At 36.6% G+C, this 25,864-nt stretch overlaps 1 protein-coding gene across 1 annotated transcript; it reads right to left on the minus strand.

Annotated features, from left to right (window-relative positions):
• On the minus strand, positions 1-25,212 carry NPU (ATP-dependent helicase/deoxyribonuclease subunit B). The gene is made up of 9 exons (XM_088969025.1): positions 24,842-25,212; positions 24,693-24,755; positions 24,521-24,576; positions 19,318-19,411; positions 7,057-7,117; positions 4,460-4,541; positions 1,291-1,346; positions 612-675; positions 1-390 (listed from the first exon to the last, which is right to left on the minus strand). The coding sequence occupies exons 1-9, from the start codon at positions 24,980-24,982 to the stop codon at positions 327-329; spliced, it is 681 nt and encodes a 226-aa protein (XP_088825151.1). The 5' UTR covers positions 24,983-25,212; the 3' UTR covers positions 1-326.
• Between the last annotated feature and the right edge of the window lie 652 nt (positions 25,213-25,864).

A 25,864-nucleotide genomic window follows, 5' to 3' on the forward strand; every position in this document is an offset into this window, starting at 1 on the left:
TTTTAGGGGTTGAAAGAGGCTATTTTTTTCTTTCAGCAGGGAAACTATTTATATTATGGGAAGCAAACTTGAACAATTTTCCAGCGTTAGAAATCTACGAATATACTCAAAATGAAAGTGTTGCGTTACGGAAGAAAATATGCGCCATAAAATAGATTTTCTACGCAAGTTACTAATCCTCACGACTCACGTACAAAATTCAACAATATACAATGACCAAAAGCCTTCCCCTATCCTGATTCCAAGCCCCCCTCCAGAGAGAGAGAAAACAGTGGCATTCCTTTCTGTTTCTGAGGTTCCGACATGCCGAGAGTTCCTTCACTAGTTCACTCAACCTTGGCCACGCCTCCCCCAGGAATGCTGCTCTCTGCAACAGTCTCCCTCACAAACCTAAAAAAAACAGCAAACTCCTAAGGGAAAGTCACAAAAAATACCGAAATTGATGCATAAGATAATTTTGTGAGAACCTCTAAGGTCTCCTTCATATGATGTGAAATTTTGATCCTAAGTGTCAACTTAAATATCAAAATTTTATCAAATAAAAAAGGACCATGCGAACAACAAATGAAATATAAAATACCAATTGGAAAGAACAGGAAGCCAATATGTACCTTGCTAATTTGTCCTGAGAGGACTGCAACACATATATCGCAAGGATAAAAGACACTAAGAGCCCTGTTTCACGTGCATAAAATAAACTTTAAGCAAATTTTCTAATAAATGAAATATTTTTACCCTTTAATTCATCACCCTCCAAGTGGCTGGATCATTAATAATAAAATAGAACAGAAAAATATTTAAACAGAAGAGAGCATGCCCTGTGCACACAACCAACCGAGCCTTAGGTGTGTCCTTGCAACATTCCATCTAGCAAAAAGGAGTCCAGATCTGTGCTGACCACAACACAATGCTGGCCACATTGTTAATCACACTGCTGCGCATTGGGAACATCAGTGATATAAAGTACAAGACATATTCCTGATGTATGGCAGTGTGAATGTGTCCAGCAGTGTGCTGTGCAGTTGTAATCAGCAGATCCAAACTCAGCAAAAAGTACCAAGGCAGTTGAACCCTTTAAATTCTTTTAGGACCGAAGACCACAAATACAAGCCAAAGCAAAAACAGGATAGAACATGCACCACCAAATTGATGGAACCAAACTTTGTCTAAAAATCTTCAGTTTTGCCTCTGAGTTTCCATTCACACTTGCCCAATTTAATTTCTCAAAATATCAATACAATTTTACTTTTTTTTTAATTCACCAAGTGCAATGATGAGGAGCCTTCTTACCTGATCCAAATAATGCATAAAATCCAGCTGTTACATCTATATCTGAGTGCTCCTCCCTGCAAAAATAGTTAATTTCAAAATATCGTCTGTAAAAATTTTAAACAGGCCAACAAAGTTTCCAAGCATGTTGCATAAATGCATACATATAATCCTTGAACAGGATCAACAAATAACTCTACGAGGCATGCCTCTAACATTCCAAAACCAAACATTTTTGCTGTGGTTAAGAGGGCAGTAATTATCAGATTCTTAGATGTAAAATTGTTCCACAAATACTTGTCAAAATGCTTTAGAATCATTGTGAATCTCAGTAAAGAAACACAATTTATCTTCTACTTTACCACTATGAATCACATCTGAGAAAATGAACAAGAAAAGAAGCACCACAGAGAATAAAGGAAATAGAGAAATTTCTATATAACTATACAAAATTGAACTGACATGTAAAAAGAAATTTAATGAAACTAATCTGCAGGGCCCATAAAATTCAATATTCTTGACGTATGGCTGTATATGTTTTCTGTAAATGCAGGTTGGGAAACTATACATGGCATACCTTAATCAGCATTATGCACAAAGCAGAGGCAAAAGAAATTATTACCTAATTGAGAGTCGAGACATTTGATTAACCTTAAAATGGTATACCAACATGACACTATAATCTACAATAAGGTCTCAAACTTCTGGCAAAATTTTTAGAACACACCCACCAAAAATAAAGAAACCCAAATGAAAAGAAAACAAAAAGGTGGTAATTTGTTAGATCACATTTTTGTTTTGATAAACTAAATAGCACAATCCCTGATAGAGGATGGTTATGTTAGGTTGGCAGTCAGCATCAAAACTTTTTGCCAAAATCTTATGAACACGAGTGCTAAATTGTCATTTCCAACCCAAGTTTTCACTATTGCACCAAGCAATGGCCCTCGAGACAATGCTTCCAGCTCCATGTGATTTTTGTATTCAACTTTTTCTTCAGTTTTATTTTTTTGTGTAGATGAATAGTGAGCAACATATGGAAATGGTGCCTCCATGCTCCATAGGATTAGTGTTAAAGAGCTTTTTTTTCAGTGTTATGAGTTCTCAGCTGAACTTGTCTTCATCTTAAGTACTCAAGGTTACCTCTACTTTGAACACATTTTATAGTTCATTGAACCTTCTCTATATATTCATCAAAAAATTGAACCTTCTCCATACTAACATGTTCCTTTTTTTTATACTCTTGTAATCTTTGTCAGTAGTTTGGTCATGTGCATAGAAACCATTGACAGCACCGGTAAGAAGTGATCTATTGCAAATTGAATGGTAGACCAAAAAGGACATGGGTCAAAAAAGTAATAAATGATTCAAACGCTCATAATTTAACAATGGATAGGGCATTAAACTAGTGTTTTAAAAGCGCAAGGAAGAAAAAAGGCTCAGGGGCCAATTTGCGCCCAAGGCACAAGGCGCAAAAATACAAAAATATATATATATTAAACAAAATATTAATAAAAAATATAAACTTAAATTTTAAAATAAATGTTTTAAAAAACCTATTATCTAAAATTAAAATACATAAACATAACATATAAAGTGTATTCAAATGAAAATTTAAAAATAAAATCAAACATATAAAACATTTTCAAGCATGTAAAACCCAAAATCTCTTTTTTTCCTCAATTGCATTACTTCAAGTAGCTAATGTGATGTAAAACATATTACATTCCTGATTCTACAAGCCACCTTTGTGCCACACCCCTCGCGGCAAGCCCAAACAAGTCCATGTTAAGGTCTTAAATTCTTAGTTCTCACACAAAAAATAATGGTTTTATAATTTTAATTGCTTTTTAAGATGTTTTATTAGGACCCTAACATGGACTTATTTGGGCTTGCCTCGAGGGGCATGGTACCGGGGTCCGGGGGCGGAGCCCCTGGCCCACCCACTAGGTTAAAAAAAAGCAAAAAGGAGTGAAACATTACCCTAAAATGTGCCTCGCCTGTGCGCTTAGGCACACCTTTTAAATCACTGCATTAAACATTACCGAATGGTGAAACATGACTCATGTAGCCAACCCCATACAGTTGGGATACGTCTTGGATAATGATAGAAATTTAGACCAGTAATGCTGCACGGAGTTAGCAGCCAAGAAACATGTCTGAAAAAAAAAAAAAGTGTGGCATAAATGCCCATGCTGGGATGGATGAGTGGAAAAAGAAGAAAGTAAAGGGTCAGAAATGAAGTCATTTGAGGAACCTAGGAACAGCTACAATATGTCATAAAATGAGAGAATGTAGACTTAGATGTCACATACATAGAAGGCCAGTAACAGCACCTGTAAGAAAAGGCGGTCAAATAAATATGACCTCTCCAACTATACTGAGAAATAGTGTCAAATAAATACAAGTAAAAAAAATATGACCTCTCCAACTATACTCGTATTTATATTTCAGATTTAATGACAACAGCTAAGTTCAATCCTGAACCTATTGAAATAGAAGATGATGATGAAGGAAATGGAAGTTAGGAGAATGGTAATAATGATGGAAACAATGGAAATACTATTAAAGGAGATGACTGTGATGATGGTGGAGGGCCCAATGGACTGTTCTCTAACTTTGAATTTTAGGCTGAAGTTATAGGGGTTTAAACAAGTTACAAACTCTGTTCCTCTAGTTTTCTTGTTATAGATGTGTTTGCTAACCCATCCCCAGCTGAGTATGTATTTTTAAGTCATGCATTTCAATTTTGTGTATAGGTTCTTGATGGACTTGATCATACTTAATTATTTATTCTGTCCTGTTCTATATTTCTTTAAGAATGACAACTTAGACTGCATGTTTCCTTTTGATTTCCTCAAATATTATCAATTTGTTGGCTTTGTGCCATGTAGTTGTTTTTTAGACATACAAGTAACAATTTTCTGATTTTTTATAATTTTAGGTACTATTCATATTTTTTTAACCATGATGCAACAGGCCACTAGATCAACATAGTGGTTGGACCAATTGACCTGTGACCCAGCAGGCATTTTGGTTCTACCCTATCCTATTCGGACAACAAATGATAACAATAAAAGATTTTCTAGTGAAACAAATACGAGGCCTTTTAGTGGATCCAAACCACAGATTTACATTTTTGCCTAGGTAACATCCATGTTAAGAATAATATGGAATTAACGAAACTAACCATGTATATCTGACAAGCACATATTTTGGCCAATATTCCGGATCCCAAAATTGCTTGCGTATGTTTGGATGAACTTCAACATCTGCCAGAAGCAACAAAAGTATATTATTCAAAACATTACAAATAGTTAATTAAGATAATCGAGAGTGTGTTTAAACTCATGACGAAACACATGATAATTCTGGTTGATTATTATCAAATAGGTGCATAACAAGAGTAAAAGAACATCTTGATCAAGATTATTGAGATATTTGCACCCTACTCGTCAGAGTATATTATATTGGGACAGAATGCTGCTGTTATCCATTCATCTTGCTCAACACCTGGCATAATTAGAGATTAGACTCCCCAACTCCAAACCAAATCAAGCTCAATTTTGACAGCTCTAGATCTACTGTTGCTCTCTTTTCAGGGCCTATAGAAATTGGTGATTCCCACAAATGATGAATTACTAGCACTATTGCAAGGACCAACAAAACATCCTCATCAAGATTTTTGAGATATTTGTGCTCTACTCGTCAGAGGATATTATATTAGGACAGAATGCTGCTTCTATCCATTCATCTTGCTCAACACCTGGCTTAATTAGAGATTAGACTCATCAACTCTAAACCAATTCAAGCTCAACTTTGACAGCTCTAGATCTATTCTTGCTCACTTTTCAGGGCCTATAGGAATTGGTGATTCCACAAATGATGAATTACTAGCACTATTGCAAGGACTAACAATGGGAAAGATGAAGTTGAGAGATATCAAGGTGGAGGGAGACTCCAAAACAGTGGGATGGTGGCTGAAAAGTTAAAAGACTAGAACATGGAACTACAGACTCTAATGAGAGAAATAAAGACATTAGGGAGGGACAAGTAACAAGAAGAGATTCCTTGTTTTGGTGTGTAATTGGTTAAAGAACTGTAAGACTAACATGAAATTTTCCATTGTACATGTAATTGGTTAAAGAACTGTAAGATGGTAGTACCAGCATGATAATTTCCATTGTACATATAATTATTTTTCATTAATGAATAGAATATAAGTTAGCTATCCAAAACACGGGAGTAAACAAACAGCTCCAATGGTTCACTCCAAGACATGGTTTGCTGGACAAAACAATACCAGCTATTTTTGGTTTTCATTTGCACAACTTTTCTACTTTTATAAAGGAAGCAAAAGGTAGAGGGAATCTTCCTACTGTGCCCTACCACCAATGTAGCCAAAGGACAAAGGCAACACTTGTCCTTTGCCAGATGAAGGCAACATTACCAATAGGGTGCATACCAAACCCACTTAGACTGCAATCAACCCATAACTCTAATGCTACAAATAGAAATGTTAAGACTTTCGACTGTTAGAAAAAAGGAAAAATGCACCAAGCCCTTCAAAATCATTCTTGGATATAGCACAAGATTATATAACCTGAAATTTAGTTGAAGGTAATACCAAGGTTTTAAAAAACGACCCAGAAACGGAACTGTTCTGGCCACCGGTTTCCGGGTCAACGGTTCGACTGTCCGGTTCGAATGGACAGCCCATTCTGACAACAAAAATTAAAAAAAAATAAAAATAATAAAAAATAAAAAATGGCCAAAAACCATTGAACGAGTCGGCAATTCGCCTGCCCGGGCCAACGGGTCATTGACTGATTCAACGGTTTTTGGCCAGGGACCGGGTTTGGGGTAAAACGGAACTGGTTGCCTGGATGGTTCCCGAGCCGAACAGTCTGACCGTCCAGGTCAACGGCGGTTCAAAAACCATGGGTAATACCAAGCATTCTATTGGCAATGGAAAAGAACTCTTTCGGGGTTGATAATATTAGCGTGAGCTTTCACAGTTCAGTGAGACTGTTGGGAACTTGAGACATCATAACTAAAAACCTTCCTTGAATTTTGTGGATAGATCAAAGATTTGGAGTCCACACGACTTTAGTTTCTATTCCAACCCTGCTCTTCAACTCAAAAGCACCTTGCTGCTCCCTCTGGACTCCTTTCAATAACAATGAAATCCAACCCCTGCATATTCCAAGCTTTACTTCTCTTCCAATGCTAATACAGAACATAGTAATTGTGCAGAGCTTCCATCAGGGCTATAAAGCATGAATGATGGAGGAGACTCAAGATCTAATTTCTTACGCACTACAGATGCAAGATGCAACTATCAACATGATATGGGTTGACTTCTGTATTTCAGTTTTAATTTATCTCTAATGAAAGTTATCGTTTCAGATAAAAAAAATGGTATGGATCTAAGAAAACAATTGCTTTCTGTCTAATAAAGTAGAGAAAAAAAAATCAAAATGTCACCCAAAACTATATATATTTCATAAGGAGCATTCACTCATTGTATAATCAAGAAACTTCAATCTTTACAAGCAAGGGAAAAAAGATATTGTGATTTTTTTGGAAGAAGGTAAGGTATTATATAGGAATATTGTCATTTGTACCAATACTGAGAGGAAAATTACATATTAGCACAATATGATGTAGATAATGACCATTAAATATCCTCAAAAGTAGTGTGTTGTAGAGGTAAAGTCAGTGACACACTCCACTGCTCAAGAAAAAATAAATTAGAAATGACAAAGCAAGGGAAATATGACATACAATGGTGTGGCATGTCTACAACTTTAGCTGTTACACCCTGTAAATCACTTCCAGAGTATCTCTGCAGAAAAATTCAATTTCAGTATTGAATTTCAACCAAAATATGCAAAAGATCAAAACAAGGTATCTATAGAAGTGTCTGTTGTCATTACAATAAACTTGCTCTTTGATTAGAATCAGTAAAAACATTTTTTATTTAAACTCAAATTAACAAATTATACCACCATGCTCAATCGATTTTTGAGATCTTGGTTGGTTTTGAATCATGGTATCCTGAAGGATTTTTTTATCAACTAACAAAATCAAAAGCTGTCATTACCAGCTGAAAAAAGAAAAAGCAAATTAGAAGTACAAGAAATCCCCCATTACTAGATGCTTACATGTGACAAGCTTATCAGAAGTAATATCAGATAATTAGAAGCAGAAGAAATCCATTCAGAAAGTTGGACTGAACAAAGATATATCATAAATCCCTTATTATCAAATGCCATATGGTGGGAAAAAATGTGTAGATGGACAGTTCACTGTCAAGTTGTATTATAATGTGGTTATTAAAGACCAGGAGGAGCAGTTTCAAATCAAAGGAGTATGGGATGATCCAATCCCTCTAAAAGTGGAAGTGTTAGCATGGTTTCTTTCTTTGGATAGCATTTTAACAACTGATAATAGTTTGATGGAATTCATTTGCCGATACTTCTTTGCCCTATTAGACAGCCCAACTTCAGTCCTATACAACCACATGAGATTCTCTCTTTGACCTCCTTTTCCAGTGATAAGAAATCAAAAACTGTTTACAGCACTATCCCATTTGCAATCTGATGGGGCATTTAGAAGGAAAGAATAAGAAGAATCTTTTAAGGAAAACTAAATAGTAATAGAAGATTTGTGGCTGATATTTGTTCCATGTTGCTGGAATAGTTGAAGACAAGGCTCAAAATTTCGCAATATATTGGGCCATATCGGCCGATAAGTATCGTTTTGGTGAGGGCCCAATAAATGTAGAAATGGCCAGTCTTTTTGTTCGTATCGAGGCCGATATGGGCCCATATCGATCCACACCGGGTCTGTATCATCTGATACAGGCTCAATACAATGCATGTATCAGCTGCTACAATTTGAATTTTAATACTTTTCAAATTCAAATTTTATTTCCCTCCCTCTCCCTCAATTAAATCACTCTTAATCAAGTCTTACAAATCACTTTTAATTAAGTCTTACATTTAAGACAATTGACATGCCATTAAAGGCAACATTCAATTTTGAATTTGAATTATATGCAACATTTAAGGCTATATTTAAGGCAACATTCAAATTTAATTTTGAATTTGACATGCCACTAAAATAGCCCATTAAAAACTGCGGATATGAGGGAAATATGATTTGAACCCTAGTCACTTGTAACAACCATAAGTTGACTATTGTACCATATCCTAATTGCTTATCCATATAGTACACATTTTTATTCTTTAGTAACTTTTTTCCTCTTAATGGGTGACATCATGCTTAAATATCAGTTAGGTGACAGGAAAGCACAAGGCACAAAAACAAGTTCTAGCCTTACCAAGGTGCTTTTGTTCAGGAGAGGCAAATGACAGATTAGATCTTAATAGCTAATGAGCACTAAACCAAATGGATGATGATGATGTTAAAATCTGGGAATAAAGGCTTTGTATGCATACTAGGTTTAGACAAAGCCTGTGATGTTAACTAATCATTCTTTTTTTTTATTTTTGAAAAATGGTAAAGATTTATACTACTTTACGAATGGCCTCAAGAATATTTCTGGAATTTTTTGAGAACAAAATTTACCCCTCTATATTTAAATTTACTGATAAAAATGAGGGCAAATTGGGTAATCAGTTATTGATATTAAATGCATTCGATTCCCTCTCATTAAATCCAACATTTAAGTTATTAACTTGCATTCATGTTCATTGAATCATATACTTAAGTCATCTTTGTTTCTTCTCAAGTTGTCATTATTAAGTTCTATTAATTAAATCCATACTTAGTAAATTAATAATTCTAATAACATAAAAGCTTATACTTTTAACATCTACCTAGAAAAAAATAGTGTTTTCATCTAGGTGGTGGTAAGAAATTAAACCATTTAGGGTCAAATGGGTCAATTCATGTTGCCATGATTAAATAATAAAATGAAAAAAAATAGATAAAATGAAAGAAAAATAAAAATGTTCCTCTTAAGGAACAGTTTCCTTCTTTGTATGCTCTTTCTGAATTTAAAAACGAGCCAGTTTCTTCTTTCATCACCCCTTCTTCTTCCACTTCAGGGTTTGGGTGGAACCTGGGTCTGAGGAGGGCTGTGAGGGATTCAGACCTTGATAGTATTTCAAGCCTCTTGAACTTCTTGATAATGTTTTCTTGGACCCTTCTAAGGTGGACTCTAGAATTTGGACCTCTACCCCCACGGGCTCTTTTTCTTGCGCTTCCTTCTCCAAAGTCCTTTGCCAGTCCACCAGTCCTGCAACTTCCCCTTTCCCGGTTAGTGAGGTTTGGTGCAGACCGATTCCTCCTAGGGTTGGTAGTTTTTGTTGGGAAGCCTATTTGGAAATATTCAACATTGGGGATTTGCTCCAAAAGAAGAGACCTAATACTTGTTTGTCACCTCATTGGTGTGTTCTTTGCAAAGCGGATGCAGAGACTGGTTTTCACTTACTGGTGTCTTGCCAATTTGCAAAGTCAATCTAGGAGTGGGCTTTTTCTCTCTTTGGGTGTAGGTGGAATCCTCCATCAAACTTGCAGAGCCTATTTTCCCCTCTGTTTCAGGTGGCACATGAAAAGGGGAAGGACTATGTGGAGAGGTCTGAGGGCTGCAGTATGTTGGACATTATGGGAAGAAAGAAATACTAGGATCTTCTTAGAAAAATGACAGAGGGGCTGAAGAATTGAGGGTTGTGATCCACATAAGGGCAGTACAGTGGCTGAAATCACTAGAACTATTTACAGATTACACAGTGGAAGACATGTTGAGAAAGTGGGGCGAGAGTGCAAACTGCACTCAAGTCAAACCAATAATAAGGGTGTCCTGGACTCCCCCACCTCTTGGCTTCTTAAAGTTAAATTTTGATGGGAGTTGTAGGGGGAATCCGGGACAATCGGGGATTGGGGGTGTTTTTAGGGATGAGAATGGGGTCATTTATGCCATGTTCTCAGGCCCAATTGGTGTGGGGGATTCCCTTAGAGCTGAGATCTTGACAGTATGGAAGGAGTTCAGAAAGCCAAGGAGATGATTGTCAGGAAACTCATAATTGAAGGGGACTTGGAGGTGGTGATAGGGTGGATGATTAAAGATGACTGTGGTTTATGGAACTACAGAAATGAGAAGAGGAAATTCAGGTGGCTGGTGCGGGAGATGGACATCAGGATGAGTTGGGTTAAGAGATCAGCTAACTCCTTAGCTGATGGATTAGCTAAACAAGGGATAGAAAGGGAAGCAATGTTTTGGGCTCAGTTCTTGTCTTCCTTGCTGTAAATATTTTGATATTTCAAAGATTTGAATGAATCTATTATTGATCAAAAAAAAAAAGAAAAAAAATGAAAACATTTTTAACATACATATTAAACAATAATAAGTATGATAAATAAGAAATGTTTTTATTAATGATGGAAATGGAATGCAAAATTTAATTGGAAATAAAAATATTTTCCTATTCTCTCTCATTAAATCCTATATTTAAGATATATTTTTCTCATCATTAAATTCTTGTAATGAAATCCACAATATTAATTTTAATAGTATAAAAATAAATATTTTGAAAAGTAATTTGAAACAAAACCATTTTCTTCCCTCTTGGTGGTGGGCAAGCAATTCGGCCATTTGAGGTCAAATGGATTAATAAATAATACCATAATTAAATAATAAAAAATTAAAATAAATAAGTATAAAATGTAAGAAGTATTTTTCCTAATGATGAAAATGGAATGCCAAATTTAAAATCTACCTAAAAAATGAAATGATGTCATTAGGGGTGAGCCAAAAAGCCTGAAAAACCAAACCGAACTGAAAAACCGATCAAAACCAAACTGAAAATCTGATTAATTGAACCAGTCAGTTCGGTTTTGGTTCGCTATTCTTAAAAAACCACAAGTTTCGGTTCAGTTTCAGTTAACCTTTTAAAAAACTGGCGATTAACCGAACCGGCTGGTATATACAATAATAAATTATATATATTATGTATTATATATTATATTTTTATTTTTATTAAACCCACTACCATTTGACTTTTTGAATTTTCCCCTTTCCCCTTCTTCAATACATAAAGGCTAATACCAAAACTGAAAACCCTTGCTTTCCTCTTGTTAATCTTCCTCCTCAGTTCCCCTTGCTTTCCTTCGACGCCGATTGCTTTCATTCGACGTCGGCGTTGGCCGACAGTCATCCTCCAACGGCCTCTCCCCCTCCCTTCAATATTAAGGCCACGCCAAAAGGCCCAAAACTGAGAACTCTTTCTCTCACTCTCTGTCTCTCTCTCCCTCTTGCCTGTCATCTCCTCCACCACTTCGTGCCAATTGCCAAGCGGCAACGCCAATCGCCGGCAAGTACCAAGCCACCAAGGCCAGGCGCCAGCTACTCCCTCTTTGGAGACACCTATTATCTCCACCACCTCTCGCTTCAGGTTCAAGCGACAGCAACCAGTTCGACACCAACAAATCGGCCACCACTTCAGTGTTCATTGTCCAAGTACGACTTCAAGCCTTCAACTTGTTTAAGGTATTTTTTTATTTTTTTTCATAGATATCATTTATGGTGTATTTTTTATTTTTTTGCATAAATATACAGGCCTTCAGGCTCAAGCTTGTTCATTGTCCAAGGTTATTGCACCAAAAAAAAAGAAAAATGGTTCAATTTTGGTTCGAATTATTAAGAAACCAACCAAGCCGGTTTGATTAAAAAAAACTCACAAACCAAACCAACCAAGAAAAATGGTTCATAGTCAAATAATAAAATTTTGAAAAATAGAAAATTCAAAGAATCACAAAAATTAAAAAAAAATGATAGAGAAAATTATGGGCACATATTTAATGTTATATATTTATAAAAAATAAAATATTGGGTACATCTCTAATATTATGCATTCATTGTATTGAAAAAAGATAAGTATTATAGATAAGAAATAATTTTATCAATGATGGACATGTAATACGAAATTAAATGTCAACCTGGAAATCAAACTATTTTTCTTTTTGGGTGGTGGGTTCATGGTTTGGGTCAAATGATATCATAGATAAACAAAAATTAATTGATAAGTAAAAATTATTTATAAAATGTAAATGAAATATATAATTTAAAGGGAAATTATAGTTAAAGCCGGTTGTACATTTAAAATTAGGTTGCAAGTTGGTCTAGAAACCAACAAAACTCTGACAATTGGCTCTACATTTCAAATTATAAAAACCCCCGCCTTGTCATCGGAGGCTTATCTAACTATTACCAACATGGGACTCCTAATCCATGTTGGACACAACAAAAAACCTATACCGAAAATAGGTTTTAGTTTCTCTCCCGCTCCCTCTGTCTCTCGATCTCCCTCCCTTCTCTCTTACTCCCATAGTCACCTCTCGATCTCCCGCTCCCTTTGTCTCTCCCACTCTCTCAACTTTGGTCTATAACCAAATCAAAATCTCTCTCTCCCTCTCTCTCTCTCAATCAATATCTCCTTTCTCAGTCTTTTTCCTACTCCCTCTATCGTTCTTTTCTATTTTCCTTAAAAATTTATACAATATTAATCCGATAGTATAAAAAAACTAAGGCGACCAATCACTTGTACAATCAATATATAAATTTCTATCAAGTTGGTGTAAATTTCATAGTCAAGAGTTTCTTGTGAATTTTTATCAAATTGGTGAAATGATTTTTGAACCATACCAAGTTGGCATCATGTTCTTTTATACGGTCTGATTAATACCATATAAGTGTGTAAGAAAATTAAAAAAAAAGAATGAGAGATGGAGTGGGAGAGAAACTGAGGGAGAACAATAAAAATTAAGGAAGGAGAGATCGACCGAGAAAGAGAATAAGAGAGATTAAGGGAGAATGAGAGAAATTGATAGAGAGAACATAAATATCAAAACCGAAAACCATTTTTATTTATTCTCAAATCACACAGTCATTGAGCAGAGAGAGACGACTCTGAAAGTGAGAGGGAGAGAGAGAGGAAAAGAAACTAAAACCCTTTTCTTATTTTCCAACCACCTAGCATTAAAGGGCAATTTTGGTATAAGATTTTTGTTGTGTCCAACATAGATTAATAGTTTCGTGTTAGCGATAACCACATAAGCCTCCAATGACATGGCGGGGGTTTTTATAATTTGAAATGTAGAGTCGGTTGTCAGAATTTTAAATGTACAGCCCACTCTGATTATAATTTTCCCTAATTTAAAATGAATCCGAAAGCAAATATATTTTCTTATCTAGATGGTGGGTCAATGATCCAACTTTTCAAAGAAACCATAATGTCATAATTGAATAATAAATATTTAAAAAAATGATAGAACACCAAAAATAAAATTGTACAAAATTTGTAGAAAACATTTGAGAACATTTCTAATGTTAATATTCATCATATTAAATAAAAATAATTGTTAAAATAAAAGTTTTTTTTTTATTTATGATAGAAATGGAATACAAAATTTAATAATAATAATAATAATAATAATAATAATAACAATAGTAATAACAACAATAATAATTGTTATTTGCTACAAGCTAGCATTTAAGTTTATTTTTAATCATATTATTGCTTTTGTTAATTTTCAATTTTTATCTTAACTATGATATATCTAAAATTCATGTAATTAATATGAAGAAAAATTTCTCACGTGCAACGCATGTGCTTAATTACTAGTTTCATTAAAAGCATAAAGAGCATGCTGATGAGGGAGAGATTTCTCGACAACTGCAAAGCAGGGGAAAAGAAAAAGACAAATGAAAAAATAAAATAGTACATCATTACTAAAATGCCTAAAATGCACACCCTGAAATATATTACTTACAGAAGCCCATTTGATCAGAATTCTTTCAAATTTTGCACTAAGTTTTTGAGCAGGAAAAGAAAGGTCTTCAAACAGGCAACCATCCTTTCTATCCAGATACACCAACAGATCACCAATGGGGTTAGGTTCCAAAGTAACGTGCCACTTTAACTAAAGACCTTCAACCGCCAAGAGGAGAACAGAGAAGCAATATCCGGAGGAATAACCCAATTCATACCAAACAGCTTTAAAGCATGAGACCACACCCTTGCTGAAAACTCACAATGGACTAAAATATGCTGAATATTCTCCTCAGCTTTCCCACATAAGCAGCAGTGATTGACAATGATGTTAACTAAACCATTCTTGGCCTACAGAGGTTAGGTTTTTTGGTATAAATGGAGGATGTGGATCAGGAGTTGCTTTAATAACAAATACTACTTTGTTCTTGTGAATAGTTCCATTTAGCCAAGGATTTTTTTTCCTGCCAAGTAGGGAGCCCAACAGTGACACATCCATGTTGCCTCTGCTATTCACTTAAAGATATTTACTTCTAATTACAGGTTTCAAGGCAGGTTCCGGGTGATTCAATATCTCATTTGCAATTGCTGATGTTATCATTATAAGATAACAGTGAGGAAAGAGTGTTAAATATATCATTTTTTTTTATCAATAACACTTTCATTAATTCATCAGTAGAAAATTTACAAGTAGAAGACAAACACACTTATCTTCCAAGAGTGCTTAGCCCAAAACAATGAATCCCTTTCTGTCCCTTGTTTAGCTAAACCGTCAGCTAGGGAATTAGCCGATCTTTTAATCCAACATGTCTTAACTTCCATCTCCCGCACCAGCCACTTGAATTTCCTCTTCTCATTATTGTACTTCCATAAATCATTTTGATCTTTAGTCAGCCACCTTATCACCACCTCTGAATCCCCTTCAATTATATATCATTCTAATCAGATTCTTTGGGAAACTAATTCAGTGTTCTCATCTTATCTAATTCAGTGTTCTCATCTTATCTAGCTAGATACAGTTCTATCTTATCTGTTCAGTGTTCTTATCTTATCTGTTTCTATCTTAGCTAAATTCAGTAGTATAGATTAGTAGGGAGTCTTCCTAAAAGTAGGACTCTTATCTTCTTGTAATCTCCTATTTAAAGGAGCTAATGATATTCAATAAAGGCATCGAAAATTTCCAGTCAAGAAAGAGCAGAGGAGAGTTGGTGATCTCTTTAACAAATCACCATTAAGGCGCCAAGATAGGTTCCTCAAGAAAAGGGAGGAACAAGGGAAAACAGGAGGTTCTCCTCGTTGACCGACCTATGACGAGATCCTATTCGAGGGCCCATAACAATCTGGTATCAGAGCAAGGCGTCATGGGAGACCTTGAGAAGTTGACGACTAAGGTTCATGAACTAGAGCACAAGCTCGTGGAAAACAGCACGGAGGTGCGCAAGATCAAGGACAATGTCCGAGAATTAAGGCGCTTGATGGAGTTATACTTTTCTAGCAAGGAAAGGAACCCAAAAGGGGCTCCAACCACAAATGGCCGCCGACCAGACATGGCAGAATCGTCTGGCAAGCAGCAGGTCGTTGCCAAAGGAGTTGTGATCATTCCCAAATACAGCAGGCTGGAGTTCCCTTCCTATAATAGCGTTGGAAATCCTCTGGGATGGCTGTACAGATGTGAGCAGTTCTTCCACATGACGGAGGAGGCGCAGCTCTGGTTTTATAGATTGGAGCAGGAGGAACCCGGGCAGTTGGACCCAATTCAAATCCTACTGCCTTCTCAAGTTTGGGCCCCCATTAACAAGCAATCCATTAGGTGAACTAATCAACCTCAAACAGACGGGAACGGTAGCTGAATATCAGCGTCAGTTTTAGACCCTCCTTGCAAGAGCATCATCGGTACGACCAGACCAGCAGGCTGACATGTTCACCGTAGGGTTAGCAGAAACTTTGAGGGTGGATGTGGAGATGCAAAATTCCCCCAACCTGGTTACTGCTATGAATTTGGCAACTCAGTCGCAGAACTTTCAGTATAGGGCGGCCTCCGACAGCATGGGCATCCCCGAAAACACTCGAAATGGCCCCATTTTCAGCAGCCAGCCAAGAATAGAAACCACAGACGAGCAACAATTCCAGCTCGGCATCCAGTGTGGGGAGTAGAGTGGCTGCATTCCCTATTAAGCACTTGTCCAGGGCTGAGATGGCGGAACGCAGGGCGAGGGGACAACGTTTTAATTGTGATGAACTTTACTTAGCAGGGCACAAGTGCAAGAGACTTTTCTGCCTCCTAGTGGAACAAGAGGAAAATGAGGATGAACCCTCTTCATTGGAACCCGATCCAAGAGGGCAAAATCATCCTGGATTCCTTTGATTGTGTTTCAAGACACCTATCCTGAATTCGAGCTTGAGGACAAGCTCTTAGTCCAGGAGGGGAGTAATGTTGTGGATGCTTTCATTGGGAAGCAATATCGCCGCCAACAACAGCAGTAAAGGGTGCAAGATTCGGTGTTCTCATCTTATCTAATTCAGTGTTCTCATCTTATCTAGCTAAATACAGTTCTATCTTCTCTGTTCAGTGTTCTTATCTTATCTGTTTCTATCTTAGCTAAATTCAATAGTATAGATTAGTAGGGAGTCTTCCTAAAAGTAGGACTCTTATCTTCTTGTAATCTCCTATTTAAAGGAGCTGATAATATTCAACAAAGGCATCGAAAATTTTCAATCAAGAAAGAGTAGAGGAGAGTTGGTGATCTCTTTAACAAATCACCATTAAGGCGCCAAGATAGGTTCCTCAAGAAAAGGGAGGAACAAGGGAAAACAGGAGGTTTTCCCCGTTGACCGACTTGTGATGAGGTCCTATTCGTGGGCCCATAACATTTTTCCTCTAGGAGGAAACCCTAGATCTTTTGTCTTTTTAATTGAAAAGTTAAGAAAACCCTAGGTTTGTCTTTTGGGGGGCCATGGTGAAAAGATGCACTATGAGATTATCTTGCTAGAAGAGATGAACTATATCTCTTTTAAGGAAAGGATAGGTCTTATCAAGACCACACTTTTAACTTCCTAGTTTACTTATTAGTTTCTAGATCCCTAATAAAAGTGACCAAAATCTTAGAGTGGAGCATTGGGAATTTCTTGTGGGAGCTAGGTGACTCCAAAAGGGACTACCTTTCTTGTTGGGGGCTCTGATAAACTATGGTACTCTAATAAACAGTATCCATGGCAGACAACCAAATAGATGTAAGGCAAATTGACATCCAAAACAATTTTAGCCTATCCTTGGGAAGTTATCCACTCCATTCTTGACTTGTTTCACAAATACATCAGGTATGCTCCTAGTAAGGGAAATACAGTTAGATTTTGGGAAGGCCTTTGATGGAGAGATGCCTCTTTGATGCACAAATTCCCCAGAATGTACCATATTTCTTCTTTAAAAAAAATAATAATCCCATTATCCTCTGTCTTCTCCTCTAGCACTTACCCATCTTGGAATTTTGGCTTCAAGACAAGCATTTAGGGATCATGAGGTTTTGAAGGTTATACTACTTGTTGAAACTTTAGAAGGTCTATTTTTGGATCTTAAAGAGAATAACAGAAGAATTTAAACATTTGATCACATTGGTTATTTTTCTTGTGCTCTTTCTTAAGGCCATCTTTTGTCAGCTGCTCTTTTTTAAGGCCATTATACCATCAAATCAGCTCCATGTGGCTTTTCCATCTAAAGATCAATACTTGTGGAAGTCTTTCTAAAAAAAGGATGACTCAGAAAATATCGCTATATGTGTGCTTTCTATTTAAGGCTGATGTAATATTAGGTGTATGCCGCAAGGGGCACTTTAGTCTTTTTCTCCTTTCCTTTAAGTTGTACGGTCGCCCTAGTATATATAATAAAAAAGGCTGGCGCCGCCAGCATCATCTTGTGTCTCTCTCATCCTCTTTCTCTCTTCTCCTCTTCTCTCTTCCACTTCTCTTCTCTTCGTCCACTGTTCTGTTGACTAAAACAAAGGCAAGTTGTGAAACCACTATCCATCTACTAATATCTTCAATTGTGAATAGGATTTGAGAACCAAAAAAAAAAAAAAGTTCAGCCTATAATCAAGGATGTTAGAAAGAAAGAAACTAAGGTGATGAATGTCAACATCTTATTAGACTTCTAAGGGGATCTTGCTCATGGAGATAGCCTCCTAATCAAAATATGGTGAAAGCTTAAATCTCCACAATGGATGAAGTGAAAAAATTGAGCAACCTGGATCCCACCAAGATTAAGGGTATTTTTGCAAAAGAAATAGGAAAAAGGAGTATGTAAAAGATTATTCATCAATACTGAAAGGCACAACTGCACAAGACAGGAAGTGATTAAAGCTCAAAGTTTTCTTTCTTTTTATTATCAATAAAATATTGTATTTTCAATCATTAAAAAAAGTTGAAACCTAACAATCTCTAAAAGATTACTTCTTAAAGAGTATGTTGTGGGGTAGAAAAGATTTTTTTTTCATTGGTAATGTAGGAAGCTTTTTTAATAAAAATTAAAAAATATATATTATGAACAACGTAGGCCGACCCTATTTTTTAAGCTAGCCAAAGCTACCTAACCCTATAATTCTTGGTTTACAAACACCGTTAAACAGTTACCCCCTGGTACATTTGTTCCCTGTTTACCCCTTGTTTGGCCAATGAATCAACTAGATTGTTTGTTGATCTTTGGACCAAAGTGAACATGTCAACTAATTCCTTCCAAATGTTTGATTTCTCTCAATTTGTGGCAATGTTACCACGTTCCATGGCTGCCATTTCTTAACTATCCCACTATACCTTTGAAATCCCCTTCCACCACTATGTTCCCGAATTCCAAACTCCTGTGGTCCTGCCCATCCTTTGTCCTTCTACAGCTAGCGGTTTGACTCTTGCAGAATCTCCCATTCCTATGGGTCCTAAATAAGTTGCTAGAATGAGAAGGGATGTAGAGACTTTCCAACATTATTGAAGAGACCCTATTATTTTGCATTTTCCATAAACATCAAATTTGCTCAAGTTAGATAACCACATTATACACTGAATGCTCTTGAGAATGAAGGAATTATTACAGCCAATTTTTCTAGTAGCATGGGCCTTTCCTTTTGTAATTTGTCATTTTAATTTTCACACTTTATCTTGTAAGTACACTCTCTTCATTGTACTTGTTTTCTTCTAGCCTCACCTGAATGAAATATTCTTGCCAATGATCAAAGCTTACATGTTAAGCATATGAAAACCTTACCAAATGTACATCAATCATTGGAACCTCAGGACTCTTCCGGTTTATTACAAGGAGCCACGGAATAAGAAATTTCTCCCTGCCAACTTGGAAAGATCTGCATGCACAGCAATCCTAATAACATGTCTGGGATTCCATTGCATTTCCAGAAGAAAAAAAAAACACTAATGGGTCATATCAGAGGATAGCAAGGGTTGCAAGGAAAAAAAAGGAGCTATATAAATAAATATTAGGAATTCAAGGAAAATGACATACCAATAAAAAATTTAAAAGAAAATACCAAAAGTTAAAATGATTTCGGGAAAAGAAAGTGTACTCTAAAAACACAAGATTGCATATCTTAACGTTAAATTGGATAAGGCCACCAGTATAATATGTTTTCTGGTTCATTGTAGTAATATGGTGAAAACATGCAAATGAGTGCATAGCATATAAAAAAAAACAATTTCAAGAAAGTAGAAAGCATGTTAAATATAACAAAATAAATCCCCAACATGATCTCTGAGTTAAAAATAAAAATGCAAAGTTGAAACTAAGGGCAGATGTTTCAAAATCGCAACATTTTAAGATGGATATGGTAAAAATATGGTATAGGCAATGCAAATTTCGAAATAAAAGGTGTAGAAATGAGAATAAAATTAAGATTGATTACCGGAAGATACCTAAAAGTGACCATTTACTCTAGCCCCTTTTTCTGGTTGATACTAGTAATATTTTCTTGATGATATAGCTGTCAAAAGACAAAATCCATTCTGAGAAGCTAACTGAAGAGCAGGATGATTTGGATAAACCATTAGAGCAAGAGAAGGTGTGTGGAGGATCATGAAGGAAATGGATGAGAACAAATCCCTGGGGGAAAGTGGTTTTACTATGTTGTTTTGCAAGAATTTCTGGGATGTTGTGAAGAAATGAAGGGTTCAGAGAATTTCCATAGAAATACATCCATTTGAAAGAAGCCTAATTGCAATTCACAACATTCATCTCTAAAATAGGCAAGCAGGGGAGCTGAAAGGTTTCAAGCCAATTAGTCTGATTGAATTTTCTGTAAGACTTTGGTGAGATTTCTTGCATCTAGAATGAAGAGGGTGGTATCGTTCATTATATCCAAGTCTAAAGTGCATTTATATTAAACAGGAAAATTTTGGAATTTTGTTCAAATGGGACCCGGCCAGTTTCTTCAGGAGTTCTAAAGGGATCAGGCAAGGTGACCCATTTTCACCCTTATCATTCATTTGTGTGACAGAAGCTCTGACTAGACTTATGGCAAAAGCAGCAGGAGGGCACAATCTTGAGAGGTTTGTGGTGAGGGTTGTGTTTGATAAGATGGAGTTACTTAACTTTGTAGATGACTATATTTTTCTTGGATAGTTCACACGGTCACCTAAGGTATTTGAATTTTGAAAGGGATCATATGATGGGATCCTGCTCACCACAAGAGTCTTCTTCGAGGGAGACTTTGCCTCCTGAAATCAGAGAATTAGACAGATTGAGAGAGAGAAGAAGAAGAAGAAGAAATTGGGAGTTGAAATGGAATAGCTCGATGCCTTTCTTGTTATCACTTGTGCTATTTATGGATGTCGGTTACATCACCAGTGGATACTGGGCCTTCTTGTGAGCTCCCCTGATGTACACATGTTTAATGGGCCTCATTGGGCCATTCACATTATCATTCTTGTTAATAGCCCCATCATCATACTTCTAGTTTGAAGTGATTTCAGGCCGGATAGGCAATATATTTGCCTCCAGTAATCTCAGCTTATTTTAAAAAGTAATTCTGGTTAGGCAAGTTAAGGGTGTAGAAGATCTATCCAGAGGCCTCAGGGTGTGAGGCGTCATATATCTTCCTACTCAATATTTAGATCTATCACCTTGGAGCCAAGTGCACATCAGTCTCCATCTAGGATCTTGTTTTGGAGTGACTTCAAAGGAGATTGTCATCATGGAGAGCATAATCTCTTTCAAAAGTAAGTAATATTGATTAAAAATGCACTAGAAAATTACTGCTTGTTATCTTTCATTTATACCCATGGATGAGGTGGAAGGAAGAGAACAAATTCCATTTGGTGGATTGAAACAAACTGTGCTCCTCAAAGGATGGAAATCAAGGATAAGAAGATTGAAGATAATAAATACGAAGTGGCATTGGCATTATAGTGAAGAAGTGGGGAGTTGGTTAAAGCTAAATATGGATCACTGAATGACAATGGAGATGTAGATCAGACCAACTGTGTAACTCCTTGTATGATTGTTTGGTTTTGCAAAGGCATTGACAAAATGTATGATTCCTTCATAAAAGGTGTAATAGAAGAACCTGTGGTGTGACATCAACCCACTGTCATTGGAGTCTCTTTACGCAAGCTGTTCATGAAGAGGAAAAGGTTTCTAAACTCTTTGAAATGGTGGATGGAAGAATAATTTGGAGGCCATGTTTCCATAAGAATTCGCAGGATTGGAAAATTAAGGCCATTTTTCTAAATTAAGGCCATGTTTCTAAACCACTGTCTTGATGCAAGTGATATAACTTGGAACAGGAGGAGGTTTGTTAATTCACTGGGATCATTTATAAAGAACTTGATTCCTGCTAGTAACTCCTAGTTTTCATACAAAAACATTTCAAAAACTCAGGCACATCTAAAATAGATTCCATGCAATGGACAGCAGCATTAGGCAAATGCTTAACTTGAGACAAACCTGTTTCCATAGGTATGAGATTCCTAGTGCTGGTTGCAGCTTCTGTATCTAGGATTTAAAGACAGCAGCCCATGTCATTGTGCATTGCCCATTTAGTTACAGAGTCTGGGCTCATTTTTTTGGATCTTTCATTTTCTTTTTGGAAAAAAGGTAAAGTAATATTTATTCAAAGCAACACATACAAGCTGTGATCAGACCCAGAAAGGCAACCTGAACAACACAGCAATTGCATACTCCACCAGGACTTAGAACGAAATAAAACAGACAAATTCAAGTTTCTAAACTCCTCAGAAACTGACACCCAAGAGACAGCACTAGGAATAGTCCTCCACACTAATTTCCTTTTCTTGCATAGACCTTTGATATTCCAGCAACAGAGGAGCTCCTTTACCGATCTTGGCATAGTCCAGCTGATGTTCATGGCTTGGAGAAAATAGTCCCACAACTGAGAAGAAAATGGGCAGTGAATGCACAGATGGTCTGTTGATTCAGGAATACTCCCACAAAGACCACAAGATAGATCCAATATTTGAATGCCCCGTCTCACAAGGTTAGCTCTAGAAAGGCATTTATCCAGAGCCATAGTCCAAATCAGAAAGTTGATTTAGATGGACTAATAGGGTTCCAAACCTGAATACATGGGAAATCAGTGTCACCCATTCTGCAAAGCTTAGATGCCAATGTTGACAGAGAAAACACCATCCGGATTCCACTTCCAGCACCACTTGTCTTCTGAGACAATGTCAACCTTTTGTTTCTGGAGAAGAGTCAGCAATATTCACTATCTCTTCAAGCTCCCAGTCAAAGAGATTCCTTCTAAAGAGAGGGGTCCAAGTAACAGAATCTCCAGTCAAGCTACAATGCTCAGCTACAGATGCCTCTTGATTAGAGGCACACTGAAAAAGAAAAGGAAGAGACTCAGCAAGAGAACCATCCAAGCACCAAGGGTCCATCCAAAACTTAGTTCTATTTCCATTACCAACCTTAATTGAAACCCCATCCATTAGAACAGAATAGTTCTTCATTATCCCTTTCCACAGAGAATTTCCCCAACTTGGAGGAGGATCCCTAGATCTCCAATTGCCCCACTCCACCCCATATTTACCAGCTATGAGGGATCTCCACCAAGCATCACTTTCAGCCACAAACCTCCAGATCCACTTAGAAAGGAGGGCAGAATTAAAGCTCTTCAACTTCCTTATGCCCAAACCACCTTCAGCCTCAGGGAGACAAACTTGATCCCAATTGACAAGATGAATTATTTGCTCCTCATCCCAACCCCTCCAAAGAAAATTCCTTTAAAGCTTTTCAAACTTTCTTGCTACTTTATTAGGGATAGGGAATAGAGAGAGGAAATAAGCAGGTAAATTTGATAGGGTGCTCTTTATCAAAGTAACCCTACCCCCAAAAGAAAGATATCTTGCCTTCCAAGATGCTAATTTTCTCTCCATTCTTTCAATAAATGGGTCCCAAATTGAAGAAAGCAAACAACTCGCCCCCAGAGGCAAACCCAAATATTTTTACTGGAAGGGATTCAATCTAACAAGCCAGTACCTCTGCACATTCAACTAAGTTGGTTACTTGCCCCCACTGGAATGATTTGACTTTTACTCCAATTGACTTTAAGCCCATAGATCACCTCAAACCAAGTTAAAATCCCAAGAACCAAATCCACTTAAGAAGGAGAAGCATCCACAAAACATAAGGTATCATCTGCAAATTGGAGAATATTAACCTTCTCCCCCTCAAGAGCAATTGCAAAACCTTCCCACTCACCAGACTCAACAGCCTTCTTACAAAACAGAGTAAGAATCTCCATGACACAAATAAAGAGTAATGGAGACAGGGGGTCACCCTGTCTAAGTCCCCTGGAGCTATCAAAGAAACCTGCAGACTACCCATTAATCAAAACTGAAAATTTGGGAGAGGTAATACACACTTTAGTCCAGTTTCTCCATTTCTGCCCAAAATTCATATGCTACAACACAAGATCAACACACCTCCAATTAACATGATCATAGGCCTTCTCAATAACAGCCAAGTGTTGGATATGTGGAAGGTAAAGGGACTCAACAACATAAAAAATGGACTTATTGTTGATTTGGCATTTTTCTTCCTTCTAGGTAATTATTTGGGGATCACAAGAAATACAGATTGTATTCATTTATTATAGTTACTAGATAATGTGCTTCTATGTATCCAGTTTATTAAAGATCATGTATATCTGTATATTCAATTTATTGATTATATTTTCTTCAGTGAGATCTTTATTCGGTAGCACTGGACGTGTTTTTGGGTAGAGGTTTCAATTGGAGGCTATTGTCAAGCATTTGGCATCTAAGTTTCGTAACTAGGGAACTTTGTTATTCATCCCTTTGTTAAGAAATTACTTAGGTCAAATTAATTTGGTAACATGATGACTAAGATAGAAAATTATTCTGTCTGATTGTTCCATGATATCCAAGTGCATCAATTGAAAGCGCATCATAAATAAATGAAAGAAATTAGTTCTTACATTTTATAGGGATCAGCGCCAGTGTAACCTGTAGGTTTCCCTATTGGGATCAATACCTATCCATTACCAATAGGCAAAAAAACAAAATTACCCACCAAGAAGAAAGAGGATAGTTTTCTCCAAACACTAGAGCAAAAAATGACATAACAATTGATGAGCCTAAAGAGGATACCTCACGATTGACAGCAAAAACTGGGCAATGGCGACCAATCACATCGTGCCAAACAGTTCTCGACTGAAATTTGAAATACATCGAGTTAGAAACTAAGGAGGGGGGACGCACACATAAACAGAGATTTAGATGTATTTTTTGGTTCGAACCGAGTGGTATTGACCCATCTTGTTCATGGGAACGATATCCCCTGGCCTGTAAGATAGAGTAGTCGATGAGAGAGACAATACGCAGAAAGACAAGAAAACTATCACTCTTTCGTTGACGGAGATCCCGTAATTTCTCGCCATAACTGGAGAATAAACGCCGGAATGCTTTTCTTTTGTGCAGAAGCCAGAAGGGCCAAAATATTAACAACGTGCGTCTTCACTCTTCAGTATTACTGATTACTCCCCCTCATATCTCTCATACTCTCGATCGCTTTATAAGAAAAATTATAAAAATCACCCCATATTTCTAAGAATCGTAATAAACTTCTCTTTTTTTTTTATTAATAAAAATTCTCCTTTATTTTGACCCTAACACAGATCACATGTTAAAACAATGGTTAAATAGTTAAAAATACCCTTATGGTTTAGCAAATGAAAAAAAAAAAATTACCCTGCTACTTAAAAAATTACTTGAAGATAGTTTTAAATTTTCTAACAATAGAGATGACGGTAAATGTTAACGAAAAAATGAAATGTCAAAATTACCCTTTATAATTTTTTAAATTTTCAAAATAAAACCAGCGGTTGTTTCTAATTTGCTGACGTGTTCATATCTATTCAGGACCACCGGCAATCACTCCTTCAAGGAAGCTTTTAGTCCTTACAACAAAATCCACCGGCAAATTTGAACTATGTCTGAAGAGGGGGAGAAGGAGAAGCTGAGAACAAGCTACGATTAACTAAAAAGTGACTGTAGGTTTGCATTGCCATCTGTGTCTCACTATGCTGCAGTGTTTGAAGGGTTTGGGGGATTTTTGAATTTCTTTTCTAGATCTGGGTTGCTTTCTGGATTTGAGTTTCAGGGCCTGGTTTTTTCAACTGGGGACTTTCTCAGAATTTGGTTTTTGGTCTTTGGTGTGGGTTGGATTTTTGGGGTCGTGAATGTCTTGGGTTTTGCTTTAGTTTTCTTTTTTCGTGGATTTTTGGATGCGTACCGATCTTTGGTTTTCTAGTGGCTTTTGC

Source organism: Nelumbo lutea, chromosome 2 (genome assembly GCF_056320005.1).
Source record: "Nelumbo lutea isolate HS-2025 chromosome 2, American lotus-T2T, whole genome shotgun sequence".
Classification (NCBI taxonomy): domain Eukaryota; kingdom Viridiplantae; phylum Streptophyta; class Magnoliopsida; order Proteales; family Nelumbonaceae; genus Nelumbo; species Nelumbo lutea.

Coding starts and splice junctions, on each gene's coding strand:
- NPU (XM_088969025.1), bottom strand. CDS start 24,982: ATGGCGAGAAATTACGGGATCTCCGTCAACGAAAGAGTGATAGTTTTC. Junction 24,577..24,692: donor TTTTTGCTGTCAATCGTGAG/GTATCCTCTTTA, acceptor GGTAATGGATAG/GTATTGATCCCAATAGGGAA. Junction 676..1,290: donor TTATGCATTATTTGGATCAG/GTAAGAAGGCTC, acceptor CACGTGAAACAG/GGCTCTTAGTGTCTTTTATC.